The sequence below is a fragment of the Hyperolius riggenbachi genome, chromosome 5 (assembly GCF_040937935.1).
Source record: "Hyperolius riggenbachi isolate aHypRig1 chromosome 5, aHypRig1.pri, whole genome shotgun sequence".
Lineage (NCBI taxonomy): Eukaryota > Metazoa > Chordata > Amphibia > Anura > Hyperoliidae > Hyperolius > Hyperolius riggenbachi.
In genome coordinates, this window is record NC_090650.1 from 411,114,107 (window position 1) to 411,138,719 (window position 24,613).

The 24,613-nt window shown below is 47.0% G+C and overlaps 1 protein-coding gene across 1 annotated transcript in view; it reads left to right on the plus strand.

Moving 5' to 3' along the window:
* The window catches only part of MAL2 (mal, T cell differentiation protein 2), a 98,995-nt gene extending 75,464 nt beyond the window's left edge, over positions 1 to 23,531 (plus strand). Inside the window, exons 3-4 of the mRNA XM_068234929.1 lie at positions 14,314 to 14,472; positions 23,052 to 23,531. Coding sequence (XP_068091030.1) covers positions 14,314 to 14,472; positions 23,052 to 23,126 — 234 coding nt within the window. The 3' untranslated portion in view covers positions 23,127 to 23,531. The remainder of the gene's footprint in view (positions 1 to 14,313; positions 14,473 to 23,051) is intronic.
* Positions 23,532 to 24,613: the final 1,082 nt, after the last annotated feature.

Consider the following 24,613-nt stretch of genomic DNA (forward strand, 5'->3'; position numbering starts at 1 on the left):
ATAAAGCCCCCACCAGTGGCGTAGCTAAGGAGCTGTGGGCCCCGGTGCAAGTTTTACATGGGGCCCCCCAAGCACTCTATACATAACAATTGATACGGCATACCAAAACCTGCCAAGGACAACCACAGTGTTAGAGGTGCAAGAAGGGAATGGGGAACAGTGTGTTAATGATTACAAGTATTTAGAGCATCTATAGAAGTGATTATTACCAGCACAGGACCAATAGAGAGCTAATATTGTGCTTGAAGGAGAGCCCAATGGGGCCCCTCTGGCCCAAGGGCCCCGATGCGGTCGCTACCTCTGCACCCCCTATTGCTACGCCCCTGGCCCCCACCAGGAAACAAAATGGCAAATCCTTACCAAATAGTTGACGAAAACCCAACTTTGACGACATGGCCCCCTGGCACCACTGTTCACCGCTGTAACACTACCAACCTGCCCAAGACCACCACCGCTCTTCTCACACTGAAATGGGAGCCCCAGGGAAAATACATTGACGCAAATGTGACAGAGAACCTTGAAATCTCAGTGACTGTCTCCAGTCTAGCAGGGAGTATGTGACTGGACAAAGGGCAGTGAAGGGCTTGCGGGGACATGTGGTGCTATATGAGTATATAACACTGTCGGTGCACTCTGCAAAAGGGTCATATGCATGAGGTTTTTAGTGTTGTGATGTGGCAAAACAGCACACCTCAACTCTATGGCCAGATGTAAAACCGGCCTCAAACTTCTTAGCAGGGCTCCTCACTGGTCCTAAACTAGCCAATGGGAATCCTTCTCTGAGAGGATTTTCATTGGTCCAATAAGTGGAATGGGAAACTCCAGTGCAAAGTTTGTAGATGCTTTTTTGCTGGGTCAAATGTCAACCTTCCTATCCCTCTCACTACACGGCCGCTATGTGAAATTTTACTTTGTGACCCCATGAGGACACCATCCTTTTGACTGGTGAGCTTGCAATCATCATCTTTATAACCTCCAACACCTATCTTGTGATCAGAAGTCACTAGCCTGGCTGCATTATCAGGTGGTGTCATCCAGTTGCCATGGCGATGACTTATCTTGCTAGATTGGGCTTGTGACTGTCATATGGCACATGGGAGGCGACCTCTCTTCCTAGATAGAGAGCAAATGGGTAAATGTTCTGCCACTGGGATAATGTATATGATCACATTTCCGAACACATGGTTTATCATTTTCTTGCACAGCTCCCTGTGGATGGAAGATGGGACCAATATTACACTTTACAATTACAAGGTCTAAATAAGAGCTCTATTAAAGAGGAACTCCAGTTAAAATAATGTAATAAAAAGGTAAATAATTTATACATGATTATTGTCAAAATGAAGCAGTCAGTGTTTGCCCATAGTTAAATCTTTCCTCTCCCTGATCTACATTCTGACATTTATCACATGGTGACATTTTTACTGCTGGTAGGTGATGTCACTGGAAGGAGATGCTGCTAGCTTTTTTGGCAGTTGGAGACAGCTGTAAACAGCTATTTCCCACAATGCAACAAGGCTCCCACAGTATGATGTCAGAACCATGGTCCTGTGGGAGGGGTTTCACCACAATATCAGCCATACAGAGCCCCTTGATAATCAGTTTGTGAAAAGGAAAAGATTTCTCATGGGAAAGGGGGTAACAGCTACTGATTGGGATGAGGTTCAATTCTTGGTTATGGTTTCTCTTTAAATGTGAATGCCTGACAAATGGCAAAACATATGGGGGTGTAATGACTTTCTCTGCTGCCCATCACATTTTGCTTCCACCTCATCACATACTGTATTTGTACTGAGCATATGCACTTCTACAGCTTCAACCTCCCCCTTTAACCCCCCCACTGAACACAAAATGAATGTGGCAAATTCCCGCAATCTTGTAAAGCTAAATACTCGCTACCCAACAGAGGAAGTTGGATCCAGTGATGAGGTCACACAAGAAGGGCGGGAATGGGAAGTCAGGCAATTGTGGTACTTTGCGTGGAGTCATCAGGAATCTTAAAGATCCGGTCCGCCGTTACAGTCGTTATTGCCACGCATCACTAAACGTTCGCATGATCGCTCGCATGTACCCACGATGCTAGATCGCGGAAACTACCGCTCATCGTTAAAAAAGTCGCAGGTCATCAGAAAAATCTTCTGGAAAATCGTGTAGTGGGTGCGGCCTTAAAGGGAACCTAAACTGAGAGGGGTATGAATGTTTCCTTTTAAACAATACTAGTTGCCTGGCAGCCCTGCTGATCTCTTTAGGGGCCCATACACTGGTTTATTTCAGTCATCGATCGATTCCATGGAATTGCGATTATTCAGGCTGTAATGAGCAAATGAGGTGTCCCGCAATGCATTACCGTAAAAGGGAACCACAGGGAAATAGCACCTTCAACGTCTTGTCAGGGGTTCTCATTGGTCCACTAAACTGACCAACCGAAATCCTCCTCATTGGTTCACTAAGTGGACCAGTGGGGAAGCCCTGTGGGACAATTGTAGTAGATGCTTATTTGCCAAGTCAAATGTCAACCTTCATATCCCTCTCACTACAGGGTCGCTATGGAAAATATTTCTGTATATTCCCCCGGAGACACCATCTTCATGACTCGTGAGCTTGAAATCATCATCTTTATAGCCCTCTACAATAAATAGCTTAGGTTCAGAAGTCACTAGCTTGGAGGCATTATCAGGTGGTGTCACCAAGTTGCCATGGCAATTACTTATCTTGTTGGATTGGCCTTGTGACTGTCATATGGCACATGGGAGGTTGAGGTCTGACATCCCTTCCTGGATAGAGCACACAAGTTATTGTTTGGGCCGCTGTAATAGTGTGTAGTGGAGAAGCATGATCATTCTCCCATACATGGTTAATCATTTGTGCACACAGCTCTCTGTGGTTGGAAGGTGTGACAAATAATCCACTTTACAAAGTCTAAATAAGAGCTCTATTATATGTGAATTCCAGACAAATGGCAAAACATATGGGGGAAATACAGTCCTCTGCATTGCCATAAGTAAGTGGTCACCGGAATAACCTACCCTCATGTGCTTAATGAACACTTCTTTTCTAAAGGGGAAATAGTATGGAGCTTGTTCCCAATAATATGCCATAGGCATTAATAGAAAGACAGGTAATTGGTCACATTGCCTTGTAATATGGGTGTCGCCAGAGATCGCATTGATTGTGCCTACATAGCTGAAGCCCAAACTTAAAGGGATCAAAGCAGCTTTTTTTTTGCAGCTTGTCCTGGTATCTAATAGCTGTAGGAGCTGCTGCCCCCCCCCCCCTCCCTCTGCTCTTATCCAGGGGAAGGTGTGCATATAATCAACTGTGACTTCTATAAACTGTTTAATGTATGGTGTCCTTTCTCCCCACCTCCCTTGCTGATGACAGCTTTTGTTTGCTCATTGCTACTGCTAATTATAGCAGTCCTTATCTGCCTGCTATATGGACGGCATGCTGTGGAAGTAGGGCAGTAAAAGCCTCTAACAAACGATGTTAGCATGCATTTTGAATGTTCTATTGAGATGCCCTGGGGCTAAAAATGCTGCTGTGTTCACTTTAAGTATAGAAGAGACGGGTAGTGTTAAGCTATCTAAAACACTATAAAAAAGTGGATGGAAAACTTTTTACCCTGTAGGATGGCAATCGTTCTCAAATATGTAGCCAAACAAGCAACCGATATTGAGCATTTTGCCTGATCCAACCCACGGATCAACTGTTAACATATGTTGGACACAGAATTTAAATGTGTGCATTAAACACCAAGTGAACACCTGACACAACTGGCTGAGCAAATTTGGCCTGATTGGCTATTCATGAGGCAATGCTCATGCAAATATGCATTTGCTTTCGCATGCCAACTAATGCAGGGTCCATTGAACCAATGCCGCAAAGCGGTCGCCCTGCGGGAATTAGTTCATGCTATACAGCACTATCCAGGAGCGCCTCGGGGAGGCTTCCCAATGCCCCCATACAACCGGGGGACCGCGGGGTCCCAGGCGCTCTCACTGCCTGGGAACCACAGCAGCACCCCGGAGGGGGGAGGCTGGGTGGCGCAGGCGGCCCCCCCAAGCGTGGCCAGCGCCGGGGAGAGCCATCCGCACCTTTCACCTCCCAATATTTAAAAACAGGCACTTACCTTGACGTCCATTGCGTTCTGCTGCTGAGCATAGCTTGGGTGCAACACATTTGAAAAGGAAAGGAATGAAGCATGGGTCGCACCGAGCTTTGGAGCTCAGGGCTGGCTCACACACTGCACTCCAAGGGGGGTGGAGGACAGGCACTGACAGCCCACTCCAGGACTCACACTACCTGGAATGAGCCATCCGCCACCCGCTCAGCAGCAGAACGCAATGGATGTTAAGGTAAGTGCTTGTTTTTAAATATTGGGAGGTGAAAGGTGCGGATGGCTCTCCCCGGCGCTGGCCACGCTTGGGGGGGCCGCCTGCGCCACCCAGCCTCCCCCCTCCGGGGTGCTGCTGTGGTTCCCAGGCAGTGAGAGCGCCTGGGACCCCGCGGTCTCCCCGGTTGTATGGGGGCATTGGGAAGCCTCCCCGAGGCGCTCCTGGATAGTGCTGTATAGCATGAACTAATTCCCGCAGGGCAAACCGCTTTGCGGCATTGGTTCAATGGACCCTGCAATAGTTGGCATGCGAAAGCAAATGCATATTTGCATGAGCATTGCCTCATGAATAGCCAATCAGGCCAAATTTGCTCAGCCAGTTATGTCAGGTGTTCACTTGGTGTTTAATGCACACATTTAAATTCTCTGTGCAGCGTAACATATGTTGGGCCAGGTGTGTACAATGTCATTCAAACAACATTGTTCCAGACTTCCAGAGCATGCGCGCATGTTGTTCGAAATGTCGCTTTCGCTTGCGGGCGCCGTATTTAAATGACCTAGTCGTTTGGAATATCAGTGTGTGGACAATCTCATTTGAAAGACTCGTCATTTCTCTTTGTTGGATTTGGGATTCACCTCTCCCCATCCCCGCTGCTGCCTTGGTGCATGTGGCTTCTCTGGGAAGCTGGTGAGAGGCGGTTGAGGCTGTTGTTGGGTGTTGTCTGTGTACAGGTTTGGGCAGGCTGCAGGTTTGGTGAAGGGTGAGTGGAACTCCCATCCATTGCCCCACCTCACTACTATATCTATAGAACCTATAGGGAGGTGTGAGAGTCGCCACACTGGTTTCACTCTGAGATTTGTTTCTTGTATCATTTCCCAACTGAGAATACTCGATATTTGCAGCATACGAACTTACACTGTCTATAAAAATTACTCCCACCGCTAACTAACAGAGCAAGCTACACAGACTCGCACACACGACGCACGCACACACACGACGCACGCACACACACGACGCCCGCACACACACACACGACGCCCGCACACACGCACACACACGACGCCCGCACACACACACGACGCCCGCACACACGCACACACACGACGCCCGCACACACACGACGCCCACACACACACGACGCCCGCACACACACGACGCCCGCACACACACGACGCCCGCACACACACGACGCCCGCACACACACGACGCCCACACACACACACACACACACACACACACACACACACACACACGACGCCCGCACACACACGACGCCCGCACACACACGACGCCCGCACACACACGACGCCCCGCACACACACGACGCCCGCACACACAGGCCAGGAGTGTCAAACTCAATCATTAAAGGTGCCAAAATCGAAATAGTCTAAGTCACAGGCCAAATTGTTAAGATTAGAACATTTATTGAACAGTCTCAAACTAAATGTCAAAACTATTGCAAATGTAGTGGGTCCAGTGGCGTTTTCAGGGGGTAGCGCAAGGGGTGGCCTGCCCCAGGTTACAACCGGCACCCGCAGCCTTAGTGTCTTGGCCAGCTGCCGCCATGCACCCCCACGCTGCCCCCATGCCGATATCTTACCTGCTCCATGGAGTCCAGGGATGTCAGACTTCCTGTCATCGCTCAGCTCTCCCCCTAGTGCTGACATCACTTCCTGCAGGCGTGTAATCACCTGATACAGGAAGTGGTGCCAGGCAGTAGGGGAGAGCTGAGCGATAACAGGAAGTCTGACGGTGGACTCCAGGAAGCAGGTAAGATGAGCACGTCTTCTAGCTCCTCTATACTCTGCAAATGCGGGCAACTATTCCAGGCTACCTATACTGTGGGCAACTATTCCAGGCTACCTATACTGTGGGCAACTATTCCAGGCTACCTATACTGTGGGCAACTATTCTAGGCTACCTATACTATGGGCAACTATTCTAGGCTACCTATACTGTGGGCAACTATTCTAGGCTACCTATACTGTGGGCAACTATTCTAGGCTACCTATACTGTGGGCAACTATTCTAGGCTACCTATACTGTGGGCAACTATTCTAGGCTACCTATACTGTGGGCAACTATTCTAGGTTACCTATACTGGGGTAAACTATTCTAGGCTACCTATATCGGGGGGGGGGGGGGGGGGAATTATTCCAAGCTACCTATATTGCAGGAAAGGTACAGGTGCCCCCAATATAGGTAGCCTTGTATAGACAAGGCTACCTATACTGGGGGCACCTATAACTTGCGTTACCCGCCGTGACATGTTTAGCACACCACACTCAGTCCTTTTTCTTTCTTTTTTGGGGGCTGGCGTGTTGGCCCCCGTTAGCCTGGACATCAATGAATGGGAACATAAAACACAATGAATTACATTTAAAATTAACTGTTTAGCCCCCACACCCAAAAAATACCAAATAAACTTAAAGGGAACCTTAACTGAGAGGGATATGGATGTTTCCTTATAAACAATACCAGTTGCCTGGCAGTCCTGCTGATCTCTTTGGCTACAGCAGTGGCTGAATCACACTCCTGAAACAAGCATGCAGCTAATCCAGTCTGATTTCAGTCAGAGCACCTCATCTGCATGCTTGTTGAGGGGCTGTGGCTAAAAGTATTAGAGACACAGGATCAGCAGGAGAGTCAGGCAACTGGTATTATTTTAAAAGAAAAAATCCATGTCCTTCTCAGTTTAGGTTCCCTTTAACTAAAAAAAAAAATTAAAGTTACAATTTTGAAAAAAAAAAAAAGTTACCTAAGGGTCTAAACTTTTTTAATATGCATGTCGAGATTATATTACTAATATTTTTTTAAATTATAAGCTTGTAAATCGTGATGGATGCAAAACTGAAAAAATGCACCTTTATTTCCAAATAAAATATTGGCGCTATACATTGTGATAGGGACATCATTTAAATGGTGTAATAACCGGGACAAATGGGCAAATGTGTGGGTTTTAATTCTGGTAACGTGCATTATTTTAAAGCTACAATGGCCACAAACTGAGAAATAATTAGTTTTTTCCATTTTTTCCCTAATTTTCCTGTTAAAATAACTTTAGAAAAAAATAATTCTTGGCAAAATGTACCACCCAAAGAAAAAAATAAGAAAAAAGATATAGATCAATTCATTGTGATAATTCGTGATAAAGTTATTGGCGAATGAATGGGAGGTGAAAATTGCTCGGATGCGTAAGGTGAAAAAACACTGAGGGCTGAAATGGTTAATACCCAGTGCTGGGTTTTAAATGCCCTGGGTGACATGACTATGTACTCATTACAGTGCTGCAGAAGATATCAGTGCTATATAAATACATACTAATAATAATATGGTAGGACAGTAGACTCTGGCTATGGTAGAATTAGAATTTGAGATCCTCTGAGGACAGTCAGTGACATGACTATATACTACTCTGTAAAGTGCGGAAGAAATTGTTAGAGCTGTGCAAATACAATACTGCACATCATAATATCATAGTAGTAGGACATTAGACTTAAAGAGACACTGAAGCGAAAAAAAGAATATGATATAGTGAATTGGTTGTGTACTATGAATAATTACTAGAAGATTAGCAGCAAAGAAAATATTCTCATACTTTTATTTTCAGGTATATAGTGTTTTTTCTAACATTGCATCATTCTATAATATGTGCAGATTACACAACACTCAGCATTCAAAATGAGTCTTTCAGAGCAGTCTGTGAAGTAATGACCTCTCCTCTGGCAGAGGAAAAGTAAATAGTCCAGGAACAGTTGAGATAATAAGTCAGATAACAGCCCTCTCCATGACTAACTTAGTCGGAGAGCTTAACCTGCTGGGCGGTCTGGACGAGCTCAGCTCGTCCAGTACCGCCGGAGCCTGCCGCTCAGGCCCTGCTGGGCCGATTTGGCTGAAATAAAAAGCAGCACACGCAGCCGGCACTTTGCCAGCCGCGTGTGCTGCCTGATCGCCGCCGCTCTGCGGCGATCCGCCGCGAGCAGCGGCGAAAGAGGGTCCCCCCAGCCGCCTGAGCCCAGCGTAGCCGGAACAAAAAGTTCCGGCCAGCGCTAAGGGCTGGATCGGAGGCGGCTGACGTCAGGACGTCGGCTGACGTCGATGACGTCACTCCGCTCGTCGCTATGGCGACGATGTAAGCAAAACAAGGAAGGCCGCTCATTGCGGCCTTCCTTGTTTATTCTGGGCGCCGGAGGCGATCGGAAGAACGCCTCCGGAGCGCCCTCTAGTGGGCTTTCATGCAGCCAACTTTCAGTTGGCTGCATGAAATAGTTTTTTTTTTTATTAAAAAAAAACCCTCCCGCAGCCTGCCTGGCGATCTTAATAGAACGCCAGGCAGGTTAATGGCTTGTTTGCATAGAGATAACAACTGGAGTTTCTCAACTCTTCCTGTACTGGAAACAATTACACTGATGTATCTGATCTTAATGTTTTATTTCTTAGCTGTGCTACACATACAAATCATAATATCATTTTTTTTTCGCTTCAGTGTCTCTTTAAGGGGCCCATACACCTAACGATTTTCCCGCTGATACACAGCAGATTAGATCACCATGATCGAATCTGCTGTGAAATCATTGTGCAAACGCTGACAGAACGATTGATTTCCGAGCGAAATCGATCGTTCCCGTCCATTCCCGTCATTCCGTCATCCGTGCGGAAGATTTCGCTCAATCGCCGACTGGTCAGGAGTGCGTTGATAGCGGCGTTCGAATGCCCGACAGACGCAATACAGCGGCAATACATTACCTGTTCCCGTCGATCCGTCCATGCGGAAGATTTTGCTCGATCGGCGGCGGGTCGGGAGTGCGTTGATAGCGGCGATTGACTGCCCGACGACCGACGCTAGCTGCAATACGTTATCTGCTCCGGCCGGCGCGACTCCCCCGGACTCCGCTGTCTTCTTCTCCACGCCGGGCTCCGGGGCCGGCTGGCTTCACTGAACTTCCTGTCCCGGCAGGAAGTTTAAACAGTAGAGCGCCCTCTACTGTTTAAACTTCCCCCGGACAGTTAGTTCAGTGAAGCCAGCTGGATCCGGAGACCAGCGCGAAGAAGACAGCAGAGGCCGGGGGACTCGCGCCTGCCGGATCAGGAAATGTATGCAGGGGGGGGAGGGGGGGGCTGCGGCAGCTTCACGGATTGTGATCGGTTTCATGCTGAAATCTATTCACAATGTTTGCAGTAAAGGCAGCCATACGATCCCTCTCTGATCAGATTCGATCAGAAAGAGATCTATCTGTTGGTCGATCTGATGGCAAATCAACCAGTGTATGGCTACCTTAAGACTATGGTAAGATTAGACTGTAGGTCTGAGCACACTCCGTTACATGACTATCAGGGATGGTCGTAGTCAGCCAACTTCGCTACGCTGGTACTACACGTATTTTTACGCAAATACGCTTCGCAATCTACGGCTCCGAAATCAGCCACTTCGCTACGTTAGCATACCGTAGACTACGCATTAAAATACGCAAGCTTCACGTATTGCGTAGCGTAGTTGATGCGACCGCTTATGCCCTTATGCGGAAAAATTTCCGCAATAATCTAACTATGCGCATACACAAACTAATATAAGCATACATTCCAACATCCAATGCGGAAATGTATGCGTATAAAGGGCAATTAAATTTCTGCGCATGCGCAATGACCCATATAAATGCAGTTACTGCACGCGTAGTTGACTTCGCAGTACATACGTCAACTACGCGTAGCGGGCGAAGCTACGCATAGCGGGACTAAGACTACGCGGAAATGCGTACGTGTAGTTCTTAAACTTTGCCTACGAACTACGATGCGTAGTTGCGCACTACGATGCGTAGATTCGCGCTGGCGTAGTTTACGAGCAACCCTGATGACTATGTACTCCGTAAAGAGTTGCAGAAGATTTAAGTTCCATATAAATACATAACCATAATAACCACTAATCCACCACATTCCTGGATGAGACCTTTTGGACCTTTGCAGAAGCTCCTCCATTCTGTTTGTTCCTAAACTCGCTGCATATGTTACAATAGGATTTTCAGCTTCATAGTCCATTGTTGTTGACCAGCAGGCACGTGCAGAGGGGGGTGCTCTGGGTGCCCAGGCACCCCCTCTTTTAAAAAAACTTCAAAAAAGGCCCCTCTCGCGGGGCAAAATAAGCTCTGCCCCTGATCGTGATAAGCCCCGCCCACCCGCGGGAAGCTCCGCCCCCCGCCTGGGACACTTTGAAGTGAAGAGGCCCAGACAGGAATCCTAGTGTGGCATACTGACCTCTCCCTCCACCTAGGACCCATACTGACTTCTACCTCCCCCAGCACCCATAGTGACCTCTCCCTCCACCTAGTACCCACAGTGACCACTCCCTCCCCTAGCACCCACAGTGACCTCTCCATACACCTAGCACCCACAGTGACTTCTCCCTCCACCTAGGACCCATACTGACCTCTCTCTCCCCAGTACCCACAGTGATATCACCCATCACCTAGCACCCACAGTGACCTCTCCCTCCACCTAGCACCCACAGTGACCTCTCCCTTACTCAGCACCCACAGTGACCTTTCCCTCCACCTAGCACCTACAGTGACCTCTCCCTCCACCTAGCACCCACAGTAACCTCTCCCTCCCCCAGCACCCACAGTGACCTCTCCCTCCCCAGCTCTAGCAGTGATCCTGCCTACCCCAGCACCCACACTGACCAGAGGCGGACATAGGCCCATGCAGGCCGTGCAGCCGAACAGGGGCCCTATGTCCTCTAGGGCCCATGCAATTGCTCCAGCCTGATTATCCTCTAGGCTTTTCTCCGTGTATTTCTCTCTGAAACTCAAGAGAAACAGTGACAATAACTTGAGCCCCAGTCAGATACAAATTTAAAATGTGTGCTACCCTGATACAGTGCCTACAGAATGTGACCTGGGTTCATGTACTTTTATCTTATCGGCATTGCTTGGATCCAACCATGATCGGTTATGATCATATGGGGCCTGCTTAATTTATTATGCACAGGGGCCCATCGTTGCCTTTGTCCGCCACTGACACTGACCTATCCCTCCTCCAGCACCCACAGTGATCTTTCCCTCCCCCAGTGGCTACCCACCTTTCCCCTGCAGCACCCACAGGGACCTCCCATCCCAAAAGCAGCTACAGTGATCTCTCCCATTGCAAGCGCCCACAGGGGCCTCTCCCAACACCCAGCATCCACTCCCTCCTCCATTAACTACACTGACTATCCAGGCACCCACAGTCACCTCCCCTTCCTCGAGCACCCATATTGATCTCTTCCTTCCACAGCACCAGCAGTGAATTACCCTTCCCCCAGCACCCACACTGACCTCTACCTCCCTTAGCAGCAAGCAACTATGCCATTCACAGCAGCACCCATAGTGACCTCCCCCTCTACCTCCCCCAAGACCCACAGTGACCTCCCCCAAAGGACCCACAGTGACCTCCCTTTCCTCCAGCACTCATACTGACCTCTACCTTCCTCAGCACCCAAAGTTACTCCCCCCAGCACCCACAGTGACCTACCCTTCCCCCAGTACCCACACTGAGCTCTACCTCCCCCAGCAACCACACTAACCTCTACCTCCCCTAGCAGCAACTATGCCATTCATAGCAGTACCCACAGTGATCTCCCACCCCCTGCACCCACAACAATTCCACCAATGTTCAGCACCCACATTACACTCAACCAGTAACCCCCACTATAGCAAGCACCCAGTACTTGCACCCTGCACCAAATACTCACATCTGGCCTCAATATGACACTTTGTACTTGCATCAAACAGCCACATGACACCCAGTACCTGCACCCCTTCACCCTACAGCTGGCACCCAGTACTCACACCCACATGACACAGTACTTGCACCCAGCCCCAACATGGCACTCACTACTCACACCTGTACACCGCCTTCACATGGCACCCACTATCTGCACTCACATAACTAGTACTAGCACCCAAAGTACCTGCACTCAGAACCCACATAACACACAATGCCCACCCATAGCTAGCACCCAGTGCAGGCATGGCACCAAGTATTCGCACCTATGATACCCAGTACCTGCACCCAACACCCACATGCTTCATCTGCAGTAGTTCCAGTTGCACTAAGCCTCCACTTAGTGCCCAGTACAAACACCAAGCACTCACATATGACATCCAGTACTTGCACCCAAAACTCACAAGGGACTGAGTACCTGCAATCAACACCTACATGATAGTTGATACACACCCATACAGCCAGAATCCACATGACACCCTGTGCCAGCACCCAGTACCTACATGGCACCCGGCATCTGCCTTTAGCACCCACATGACAACAAATACCCCACTATCCAGCATCCATCACCCATATGTCACCATGTACTCACTCCCAGTACCCACTTGGCACTCAGTATTGGCACCTAAGACCCACATACCCCCATAATCAACACCCACATGGCACAGTACTCACACGTCACCAAGTTCCAAAGCCATTATATGCACCCAGTACCCATCTATGGCCAGCACCCAAATAGCACCCAGTACCCATCCTTGGTCCGAACCCATATGAGACTCAGTACTCTCCCATGGCACACATCCAGACCACACATGGCACTCCCTACTCACTCATGTCCAACACTCACATGTCTCCCTGTACCAATTAACACTCACATGGCACCCACTATTGTTTATCACCATCTGGCACTCATTCAGCACCCAATACTGCATAGCACCCACTGCAAATAAACACCCAATACAAACTGGACCTTGGTGCCCACAGCAGCTTGACACAGACTGTACTTTGGCATCTCGACACCCACTGCAACTTAACACAAAGTGAAACTTTGCATCTTACCACCCACTGTATCTGGGCACCCGCTGCACCTTGGCACTTACTGCAGTTTTGCATCTACTAATGCTTAGCAACCACTGCGTATTGGTAACCCCTTCTTCTTTGCCTGAAAAGAGGCTTGGGTGCTGATTAAGAGGGACAGAGGTCCCAGTAATAAAAGGTGAGTCTCTGCCTCCACTGTGGGCTCCACTGTGCCCACTCTAACCTACTAACAGTGGGCACCTACCACTGGTGATTTGAGGGTGGTGGCGCCAAAAGAGTTGGTTGAAAGGAGACACAAAGTCTGCCTGATACTGCTATAAAGGTGTGTGTGTGTGTGTGTGTGTGTGTGTGTGTGTGTGTGTGTGTGTGTGTGTGTGTGTGTGTGTGTGTGTGTGTGTGTGTGTGGTGTGGTGTGGTGTGGTGTGGTGTGGTGTGTGTGTGTGTTAAAACTGCCTTCTGCTTTTTAGAGAGGGGATATTACATACACAATTTAGCACGATTTATCAATTTCAAATTTGAGCACCACACCTGTGAGGATCCTCTGCATGGCCCTGCCCCTTCCTGCAGCACCCACACTGACTTCTACTTTTCCAAGCACCCACCGCTTCCCCTCATAGCTGGCACCCAGTACTCACACTCACATGACGCCAAGTATCTGCACCCTGGCCTAAAATTGCACCCAGTACTCACACCTGCACACAGCTTTCACATGGCCCCCACTATCTGCACCAAGCACCCACTTAACCCGTACCCGCACCTAAAGTACCTGCATTCAAAACCCATGTGATAACCAAAGCCCACCCATAGCCAGTACCCAGTACAGGCATGGTGCCAAATATTCGCACCCATGTCACATTCAGTACCTGTACCCAGCACCCACATGACTTCCAGTACATGCACCCAGATCTTACATGGCACTAAGTACTTGCAATCAACACCCGCATCACACTCAATACCCAACTGTAGCCAGAACCCACATGACACTCTGTGCTCACACTCAGAACCCACATCGCACCCAGTATCTGCATTCAGCACCCACATGACAACCAATACCCCCATAGCCAGAAACGAGGAGGGGGGCATGCAGGGAAAGACATTGCCAGGCCGCTTTTTTAAATTTGAGCACCCCCCACTTAAGGACCCTCTGCACGGCCCTGTTGACCAGTTCTTCTTGTCTTCTCTCCAGGATCTCATCTACCACTTCTTCGTCTTTGTCTTCTACTTTGGAGCGTTTGTCCTTGAAGCTGCTGTGTCAGCTTTGGCCAATCTATCGAGGAGCAACACGTCATCATCGATCAATTTGAAACTCGATGACCGCAAGATGGGACTGAATGTAGCAGCAACGGTAGGTGGTGGACGAGTAACTAAACAGCCCTGAAATGCTCACCTTGCAAGTTTTTCTATACTTGTATTTAAAGTGTACCTGTGAGATTTAAAATTTCCCCTATGGTGTACTCTCATTAGGAGGGGCAAGCCAATGGATCCTAAAGAGCAGGGATAGATTAAGATACACTGAGGCCCTAGCCAAGGTAGTAGATCTGGGGCGCCCTTGTGATCTTTTTGGTAAGCTGAAGTAGAGTTCAGAGAAGTTAGGTGGTGGGGCCCTTGACACCTACTAGGCCCCAGGCCTAGTGGGTGTCAAGGTTTCCTGGTGGGTTGATCCTGCTCTGCTATAGAGACTTCCCCCGTCATCTTCCGCAGTCTCGTTCCAGGAGTGGGACCCCCGAAAGTCCGCTTGCGCATGCCTGTTGGCTCCTTGTACATGCACACTAGCTCTGTCCCGCTCAGCTTTCTTCGGCAATAGCCTGATCAGTTCTGCACTGAGGACGGCGCTACGGTGCATGCGCAGGGAGGCCACACTTTTGGGGTCCCAGCACTGAAACGAGACTGTGCAGGAGGACGGAGGAAGCCTTTTTAGGATTCAGAGACTTCCCCCTCCTGAAGTATCTAGAAATGTGCCATGCAAAACTCACAGATTTGCTTTAAAGTGTAACTAAACTCAGAACTTCCTCTCTGCTCAAAAAGATTAGTCACAGCATGATGACCTTTATGGAAAAACAAAAAAATCTTCATTACAGTTTATGGAAATCCTCAAAAAAAAAAAAACCTGAAGTTTTACTTGTTTGCAATCTTGCAGAAGGAACTGAAGGGGTTAAACCTCTGTGTTTAGTCTATGGAGAGCTCTCCTGCAGTCTATTTACAGTTGCTGCTAAGAACTAATTAGGAGGGTTTATCTTCCTAAACAAACACAGAGAAGTGAATTTCTTTACCAACTATGTGGAATGAAGACTTTTCATGGTGTGCTGTGCAAGAGTTTGGGTCCACTTTAACCTTTTGCGGACCGCTGATGGTAAATCCTATGCACTTGTGGCCTAAGCCTGATGCGGCGTAGGCTTTACGCCACCTGCCATTTTCACACCCGACCTGAACGTACGCACCCGAGAGGGGTGATTAAGCTGACATCGCCCCTCAGTGATCAGGAGCCCTCGCAGTTGGCTCCTGATCATGTGATCACCGCAATCGCCAGCGGATCGTAGTGATCACTCCTAGAGCGGCGGTAGGAAGGGAAGAAGACAATCCACCCATCTTCCTGACGTTCCCCCCCGGCGATCGGCGCTCCCCTCCGCTCTGTCCATCATCTCTGCTCGCTCTGACGTAAATGTCGGGTCCCGGCTTGATGATGTCATCAAGCCGCGACCCAGAACTTAACGGCAGTGCGACTGTGCGAGCGAGTATGCCAGCCAGAGCAGAGAGGGCTAGAGCTGCTCACTGTTGGAGCCTGGGAGGTGAGTAAAGGCTGCTGGCAATACGGGGGACACCTGGTCACACTGGTGACACCATGCCCCACTAACAGTACTGGGAAGCCGGCTTCCTGACACCCCTTTCCCCCCCACCCCCTACATGTAAAATGGCCTGGGGTTAGGCAGCCGGTCTTCAAAGGGTTAAGCATGGAAGACCTGTCTTAAACTGAAGCTATAATTAATAATGAAATGTATTTGCATTACTAGTATTAGCTTTGTTTTGAAATACTGGCATTTGTCTTACCTTGTTTACACTAGTAAATTACTCCTCACCAGTCCATACACTGCTTGTGTTTGATGACGATTTGGCAGAAGGGCAGGAATCGCATAGAAGCAGTGGGGAAGATTTTAAAACAATTCAAGCAGGGGTCAATATACATTGTAACTAGTTTACTACCAGTGCAAACTCAAAGTAACAGCTTATACTGCACATACTGGAGAGGACATGCCAGTATTTTAAACTGGAGCTAAAATAAAATATGCCAGTATGGTTAAGAGCATTATTGATAATGGGCCAGCCGCAATTTAAGCAAAAAAAAAAAAAAAAAATAGAAGTGCGGTAAACTACTTATACATTTTGGATACATTTTACGCAGGGCAATTGTTCCTGATCCCCTTAGGTGACAGTTTATCCCTGATCATTGTAAAGATGGACTGCTCTACTGTCTGCGGAGTACTGCTTGCTACTCCATCACATTTGTTTTTATTTTTAAATGTAGTCCAGGCTGCTGGTTCATCCAGGTTGTCAACTGCTCTGCAACCCCTACCCATTACATTACCTGTTCCAGCCACAGTTTAACCACTTTGCATCCAGACCTTGTTTCCCACTTATGGACCAGAGCAGTTTTGACAGTTTAGCTATGTCCTTATTTAATCTAAAATAACTTTATCCCTACTTATGACACAGAAATGAAATATATATATATTTTTTCAAGACAAACTAGGCTTTCATTGTATGCAATTTTTTTCCCCTCGAACTACTTTGTTTTCTATGAATTTTAATGGGAAAACAAGGAAAAAAATTGAAAAAACACATTATTTCTCAGTTTCAGCAACTCCAGTTTAAAAAGAAAAAGTGCTACTGTAGATAAAAAACACAAATTTTCTTTGGCTATTCTTACCGCGTATCACAAAACTTAGATTATGTTCCTGTCACAACTTATGGTGAAGATATTTGATTCTGAAATAATTCTCCAGAGTGTATTTTTCACTATGAACTGCGAAAATAAAAGTATTGTTAATGGTAAAAATCAATCTCATTCGCTCAGGAAACATATATTCCCGTTCACCAATTAGTGCTACATTAGATAGTGCCAGAAATGTGCACAGGAGCAAGCCCAATCCTGCACAGCACTGCTTCTGCTACAAGACATATATCTACTGACTCGTGGCTTAGATGAAGTCACAGAGGACGTAGATATACTGTAGTGGTGAATAAAGTGGTTAAAAGAGCAGCAAAAAGAAAGGCACACGTAATTTAAACTCACATCACATCTCAGCCGTTAAGAAAACTCTGGAGTCCTCTAGGAAAAAGACTCTGTGATCTGATAAGAATAACATGATTTCTCTGACCATCAGCTTAAAGAAAACCTGTAACAAAAAAAAAGTTCCCCTGGTGGGTACTCACCTCGGAAGGGGGAAGCCTCAGGGTCCCAATGAGGCTTCTCCCACCCCTGTAGCTGCAAGCAGTCCAGCGCTGGCTCCCCGAAGTGTCCCGGAATCCTCCCCCAACAAGCCTGACAAGCGCTGATTTATTTACCTTTCCTGGCTCCAGCGGGGGCGCTATTGCGGCTCTCCGCACGGAGATAAGTGAAAATAGCCGATCTCCGTCGGGTCCGCTCTACTGCGCAGGTGCAGTAGACTTGCACCTGCGCAGTAGAGCGGCCCGACAGCGATCGGCTATTTCCGCCTATCTCCGAGGCGGAGAGCCGATACTGCGTCTGCGCTGGAGCCGGGAAGGTAAATATTTACATCCCCGCTGTTCAGGGAGCTTTATCGCTGCCGCCGTGGGACCGAGGAGGATGGGGGAATCCTCAATAGGATCCGGAGGCTTCCCCCACCCGAGGTGAGTACCCCCCAGGGGAGGATTTTTTTCTTTAACCATTGCTGAACATCATAAACACACCATCCCTACTGTGAAGTATGGTGGTGAGAGCATCTCAATATAGTCAAGGCTTCTCTCTGTAGCAGGCCTTGAAAGGTAGAGACTGAAATTAATGTAGCAAAATAATGCACAGGGAAATACTGTAGTAAAACACGATTTGCATTTGTGAGAAACCGGAGCAGCACATCGAAGTTTGTTTAGCAGTGCCCAAAGAAAGCTTTACCCTTTATGGAGTTGACTTTGTCTAAGTTGCAATTGGAGACTTTCACACACTTCCTGTTGCTAGTAGGTGCCCCAGGGTTGTGATAGTTTAAGAGATAAAATCTGAAATGTAGGACACTCCTCAGTGATTCACTGTACTCGAAAGGTAGTTGGTAGACTCTTTAAAATGAGGGTGATAATAGCCTACATAAGTTAATTATGCCGCCACAACAAATTGTTATATACAGAAATGTTTCTCAAAATAATTCTATCAACAACTATTTTATAGGCCAGATACACCTCACTGGGACAAACTCTCACTGCGCCTACATAACAAACCATTCCTATAACTATGAAGGGTGTGTATCCGCTTCATAAAAAAAAAAACACTGTTTGTAAACTGCCTGGGTCTTTGTAGGTCTGAATATTGTCCTGGGATTGGGAATCCAGAAAGGCTGCAACAATCAACACAGGCCAAGTATAAAACCATTACAACTTAATTAGCAAATTTAAAATTCCTCCCATATTATGGTTATGCTATTCAGAGACCTTTTGTTATGCAAATTAAAACTGCTTATTTAGGTTAAGAACTTACCAGTGGTCCCTTTCTTAGGCCTGGAACCCGCTAGCAGCGCTTTCCTGAATGCTTGCGATTTGAAAAACTCTTGCTAATGTAATGCTATAGGAATGATCCCACTTCAGCGATGTGATTTTATATAAATCACCCACAGCATTGCGTTAGCTAGAGCTTTTCAAAATCACTAGTTCTTAGAAAAGGCTGCTAGTGGATGGAAGGCCTTAACCCTCTTTGCGGTGACTCCAAGCGGTAATCCCGTGCCTGGCTCGGTGTAGATGCCAGGAGGTATAGCGAAGCAGCGTTCGCACAGCGGTGGTTATAATTCACCTCCCTCAGGTTCCAAACGCTTGCAGCTCGTCTTCTTCCACCCTCGGAGGCTCTAGATCCCTTGAGTGAGCTCTCCGGTTGTCACATGACTACAGACGGCAATCTCATTATAGGGGTAGAGCGCCATCTAGGGGACAGGAGGGAGAATTGCAGCACTGGATCCTGGGGAGGTGAGTGATGTGGGGGGCTGCTGCAGATCTCTGCTGCTTTATGATTTTTTTTACCCCCGCTTTTTACGGTCTAAAAGCAAATGAAAAAACTATACGGCTTTTTGGCCCTATAATCAGGAAAGAATAATTCCACCAGGGAGGTTGACTAGCAGTTGTATACAGAAAAGTCTAAGTTATCCGGCAATGGTTGGGATCAGCCAGGGGTGCAGCTAAGGTTTTTGTGGCCCCAAGCGGACTGTAGGAAGTGGCCCTATCCTGCGGCGAAAAATGGGCGTGGTTATCCCGCATAAGTGGGCGTGGCCATGACATGTGGGTGGAGCTGGAGGGCGGATTGGGGCGGGGCTGTTTGTGGGGAAAATGGATGTGGGGGTGATTGAGGCGCCGAGAGATGGATTTGGCCATGACATTATATGGGCGGAGCTTAACCGTAGCACAGCAAATATAGCCAACTATGACCATTAAATAATAAATGCAGCAACAGTTACCCCAGACACCAGAAAATAAAAACGCAATTTGTTCAACATTTCAGCAGAAAACAAACGCAATTTGTGCAACATTTCAACAGAAAACAAACAGAATTTGGGCCACATTTCAGCAGAAATGAAACACAATTTGGGCCACATTTCAGCAGAAATGAAACGCAATTTGGGCCACATTTCAGCAGAAATGAAACGCAATTTGGGCACATTTTCAGCAGAAATCAAACGCAATTATGGCACATTTTCAGCAGAAATCAAACGCAATTAGGGCCACATTTTCAGCAGAAATCAAATGCAATTTGGGCACATTTTCAGCAGAAATCAAACGCAATTATGGCACATTTTCAGCAGAAATCAAATGCAATTAGGGCCACATTTCAGCAGAAATCAAACGCAATTTGGGCACATTTTCAGCAAAAATCAAACGAAATTAGGGCACATTTTCAGCAGAAATCAAACACAATTTGGGCACATTTTCAGAAGAAATCAAACGCAATTTGGGCCACATTTTCAGCAGAAATCAAACGCAATTTGGGCACATTTTCAGCAGAAATCAAACGCAATTTGGGCACATTTTCAGCAGAAATAAAACGCAATTATGGCACATTTTCAGCAGAAATCAAACGCAATTAGGGCACAGTTCAGCAGAAATCAAACGCAATTAGGGCACAGTTCAGCAGATATCAAACGCAATTAGGGCCACATTTTCAGCAGATATCAAACGCAATTAGGGCCACATTTTCAGCAGAAATCAAACACTATTAGGGCACAGTTCAGCAGAAATCAAACACTATTAGGGCACAGTTCAGCAGAAATCAAACACAATGAGGAAACAGTTCAGCAGAAATCAAACACTATTAGGGCACATTTTCAGAGCTGCAAAAAGAAAAGAATTTACTCACCTGGCACTGGCAGAAGTCTTCTCTCCCCGTCTCCTCTCCTGGCCGGCTCCTCAGGCGCGCAGTTCCCACGGAGCTCCCTCCCTCCTCCAATCTCCCGCGCTGATTGAATCAGGGCTACGTGAAGATGGCCACCCGAAGCCCTGTACTGGAGACATAGTCTCCAGAGCAGGGCTTCGGCGGCGGCCATCTTCCCGTAGCCCTGCCCTACTCTGCTCTGCCAGCCCCGCGGGTCTGCGGGAAAACAGTGACGTCACGCCGACGTCACTGAGCCGCCGAGGCCCCTACGATCTTGAGGCCCCAAGCGACCGCTTGGTTCGCTTTATGCCTCGCGGCGCCCCTGGGATCAGCTGATGCCTGATAAGTGGGCTTTCTGGTTGCTTGAGAATGTTAAAAATAGCTAATATACAGTACAATACCCCACTCTATATAAACATCATGAACACTGAATTAAATGTAAAAATACAGTAATTTAAAATATATTAACCTTGGAGGCGCAGTAGGAACCAGTGATTACAAGCACAGCAGAGCCCACAAACAGCCTAAAGGTGGCCACACACCATACAATAAAATGATCCAATTTTACAGTAATTTGATTAACACACACGTATGTTCAATTTTTCCCCAATTATGATAAAAATGATTGGAAACTGACAAAATTGCTAGGGTGTGTATATTAATAAATTCACAATCTAACACACACCATACAATCTTTAGAAAGATTGAAGAAAAATATCTGGCATTCCGGATCGATAAAACTAGAAGAAAACGAGAAATCTGATCGGATTTTTCAGTCGAATGAAAAAAAAGCTTTCAGTTTTTTCGGGAGATCCGATCGTTTATCGAAATGCCGTAAAATCGTATCATTTTATTGTATCGTGTGTGGCCACCTTAAGACGACGTCCTTCACCACTGTGAGTACTGCCGGCGATTGGTGCTGGTTGATTGAGACTGCTGGTTAGATGAGTTCTGGATAACCGGAATCATTTCAAATAGATTCAAAGGCCTCAATGCTGGTAAGGTTTTCAAGCAAATTACTGCATGTACAGTAATCATGAGGTAAAGACCTCATCATGAGGTAATGACTTTTAGCAATTATGGTAGGTTTTAGTCATGTTTTACCTCATGCTGTAAATTTTAGTCATGAATTACAGCATGTGGTAAATTTACATTAATTTTACCGAAAATAGCTATTCTCATGGAAATTAGGGGGCATGTTACACATCATTTACCGATCAGTTTAAGACCTGCCTTTACCTGGAGGTAAAATCAATTTGTATGCATTTTGCAGTTTTTAGTGGAGTTCCTATCGCTGCTTTATTGGTTTTCCTATACGGGCCAGAAACCCACTAGGAGCGATTTTACTGAGCGCTTTGCGATTTGAAAACTCTTGCTAATGTAATGCTATGGGGTGTGATCCCACACGAGCGATGTGATTTTATAAAAATCCCCCATAGCATTGCATTAGCAAGAGCATTTTCAAATCACTAGCGATTAGAAATCGCTCCTAGTGGGTTTCTGGCCTCCGTCTGTGTAATAGAAAAGAATAGTAGAAATAAAATTAATTTCTTTTAGCAATTGTGAAAGATTTTTCCGCATTTCCGAACATGCAGTAAAACGTGTGGTAAATGCATAAAGTGTGGTATCTCAGCGGTAAGCATGCGGTAAATAAATAGTAGTCTTTAATTGTCTTCCATAAGTTAGGATAGTGTTCCGATAATTACAATTTCATGTTGTAATGACCAAAATTAGAAATTTCCGCTAATCACTAATTGTCATTTAACCATTATACGACCTCGTCACGCCAACTGGCGTGAATGCAGAAGCTCCCCCAGGACCGCGAACGCCAACTGGCTCCGTTCCGTCACCGCTAAGAGACTGTTATGGTGTCTATTTACACTGTACAGCGCTGCGATCTACGGCAGCGATGTACTGTGGACAGCCTTGTCACTCGGCTGTCGCCCTGGGAGACTCAGGAGCAATCAGCTCTCATAGGCTGATGTCTATGACAGCCGATTGCTGTCATTGGCTGGCGGGGGGAGGGAAAAAAAAAACACAAAAAATAGGTACATTTCTAAAAAAAAAAAACACATACAAATAAATACACAAAAAAATAAACATTGGGGGAGCGATCAGAGTCCACTAACAGAAAGCTCTGTTGGTGGGCAGAAAAAAGGGGGGGGGGGATTAATTTGTGTGCTACGAGGTATGGCTCTGCAGCAAGCTTTTAAAGCTGCAGATCCCAAAATTGTAAAAAAAAAAAAAAAGTCTGGTCACTAGGGCCTTGAAGAGGTTAAAATAGAAAAATCAGACTGTATCACTGTAAATACTAAAAGTTTGTTTTGTTGATTTTGTTCTTTTCCCAGATTTTTGCCTTTGCGGTGACTATCTGCTACGGCTGCAGCATGGTGTTGGGATTCAGGCGGTGGAGGGGACTGTAACGTGGAGCTAAACCAGAAGGACCTGTTGAAAAATGATACAAGTCAATGAATGCAGTGAGCGGGGGAGCACTACCATCTAATGCACTGAAAGACAATGGTCCAGGCTCATCAGTCACCCAGAGAGCCCGGCTGCAAAGCACAGACATTACAAGCAGAATGGACTCCTGTCTACCCAACACAGGGGACCGATGTATGACAACTGCAGGGGGAGACCAGTGGAGGCATTGCCCATAGCGCCCCCTAGCTCCCGGCTGACCTCTTCCAGTGCATGTAAGGAGTCATCATCCCATTGGCTGCCGTGGACAATACTCCCAGTTTTCTTTTTCTCCAGTGATTATACATAAAGCTCTATGTGCCTAAAATGTAAAAAGGAAAAATAAGTATATATTAAAATGCAAATATGGAGGGAATGGCTTTTTTTTAATTTAAGACAATTCTAAGTGAATTTTTTTTTTTTTTTTTTTGTAAGTTGAAAGCGCTATTCTTGTGTATATTTTGGGACTTTTTACAATAAAAAATAAATGGCTGGTTTTGTTTCAAAATAGGAAAACAAGAAATCTTTTTTTAAAGCTGAACTCCTCCATGCAGAAAATGTTTAATTTTTGCGTTGCCTGGCTGAAGATTTATAATTCTGTCCAGCCAGTCAGGGCCGTTTCTAGCCTTTTTTGACACTCCAGGCAAGAAGTCCTGTGTCACAAAACGCACATACACAATAATATGAACCAAGTGGCGTATAAGGTAATACAGGGAGTCCCCAACATATAAACAACCTGCCGATCCTTGTCGCATTTCGTTGCACACCCCCTTCCTGCACTACCCCAGCTCTGTGTGTGTAAATGCAGAGCATAGTGCAGCAGAAGCTTTGCTCTTACCTCTCCGCCAGTGCTGTGCTTCCACCTGTCCACTCACCACTCAACCTAGTGCTCAGCATCTCCTACTGCGTGTAGCGTGATGATTTCATGCTACATGAATAGAGTGAGGTGCCAGCAATAGAGGGAGAAGGCGACAGACAGGATGGTCGCACAGGCACAGCACTGGACTCAGGGAGGTGAGAGCACAGCTTCAGCTGCATTATACTCTGCATTTACAAACTGAGCTGGGGAAGTGCTGGAGGGGGACAGGGACACCTAGTGGCACAAGGGGACACGAGGCACAGGGGGACAAAAGGAGACACAGGGGCATAAGGTGGCACGGGGGACTGAAGGAGGCACAAAGGGTGTCAGAAGTAGGCACAGGGGGAACTGAGGGATTCGGGGGGAGGGTTTGCACAGAGGGACACAGTGAAGGCTGCCTGAAACTTACACTATCCAGACCTTGTGGTTACCTATTACTAAGGAGTACTAGTAGCTGGTCAGTGGTCACACTGGGCAGGGGAAGTAAGGGAGAAGTGACAGCTGGGACACTTGTGGTGCAATTCGGTGGGGGCTTGTAGATTCATGAAGGGCGGAGTCTAGGGTGCCAGGACATCTGTGCCTATAGGCTCCTGT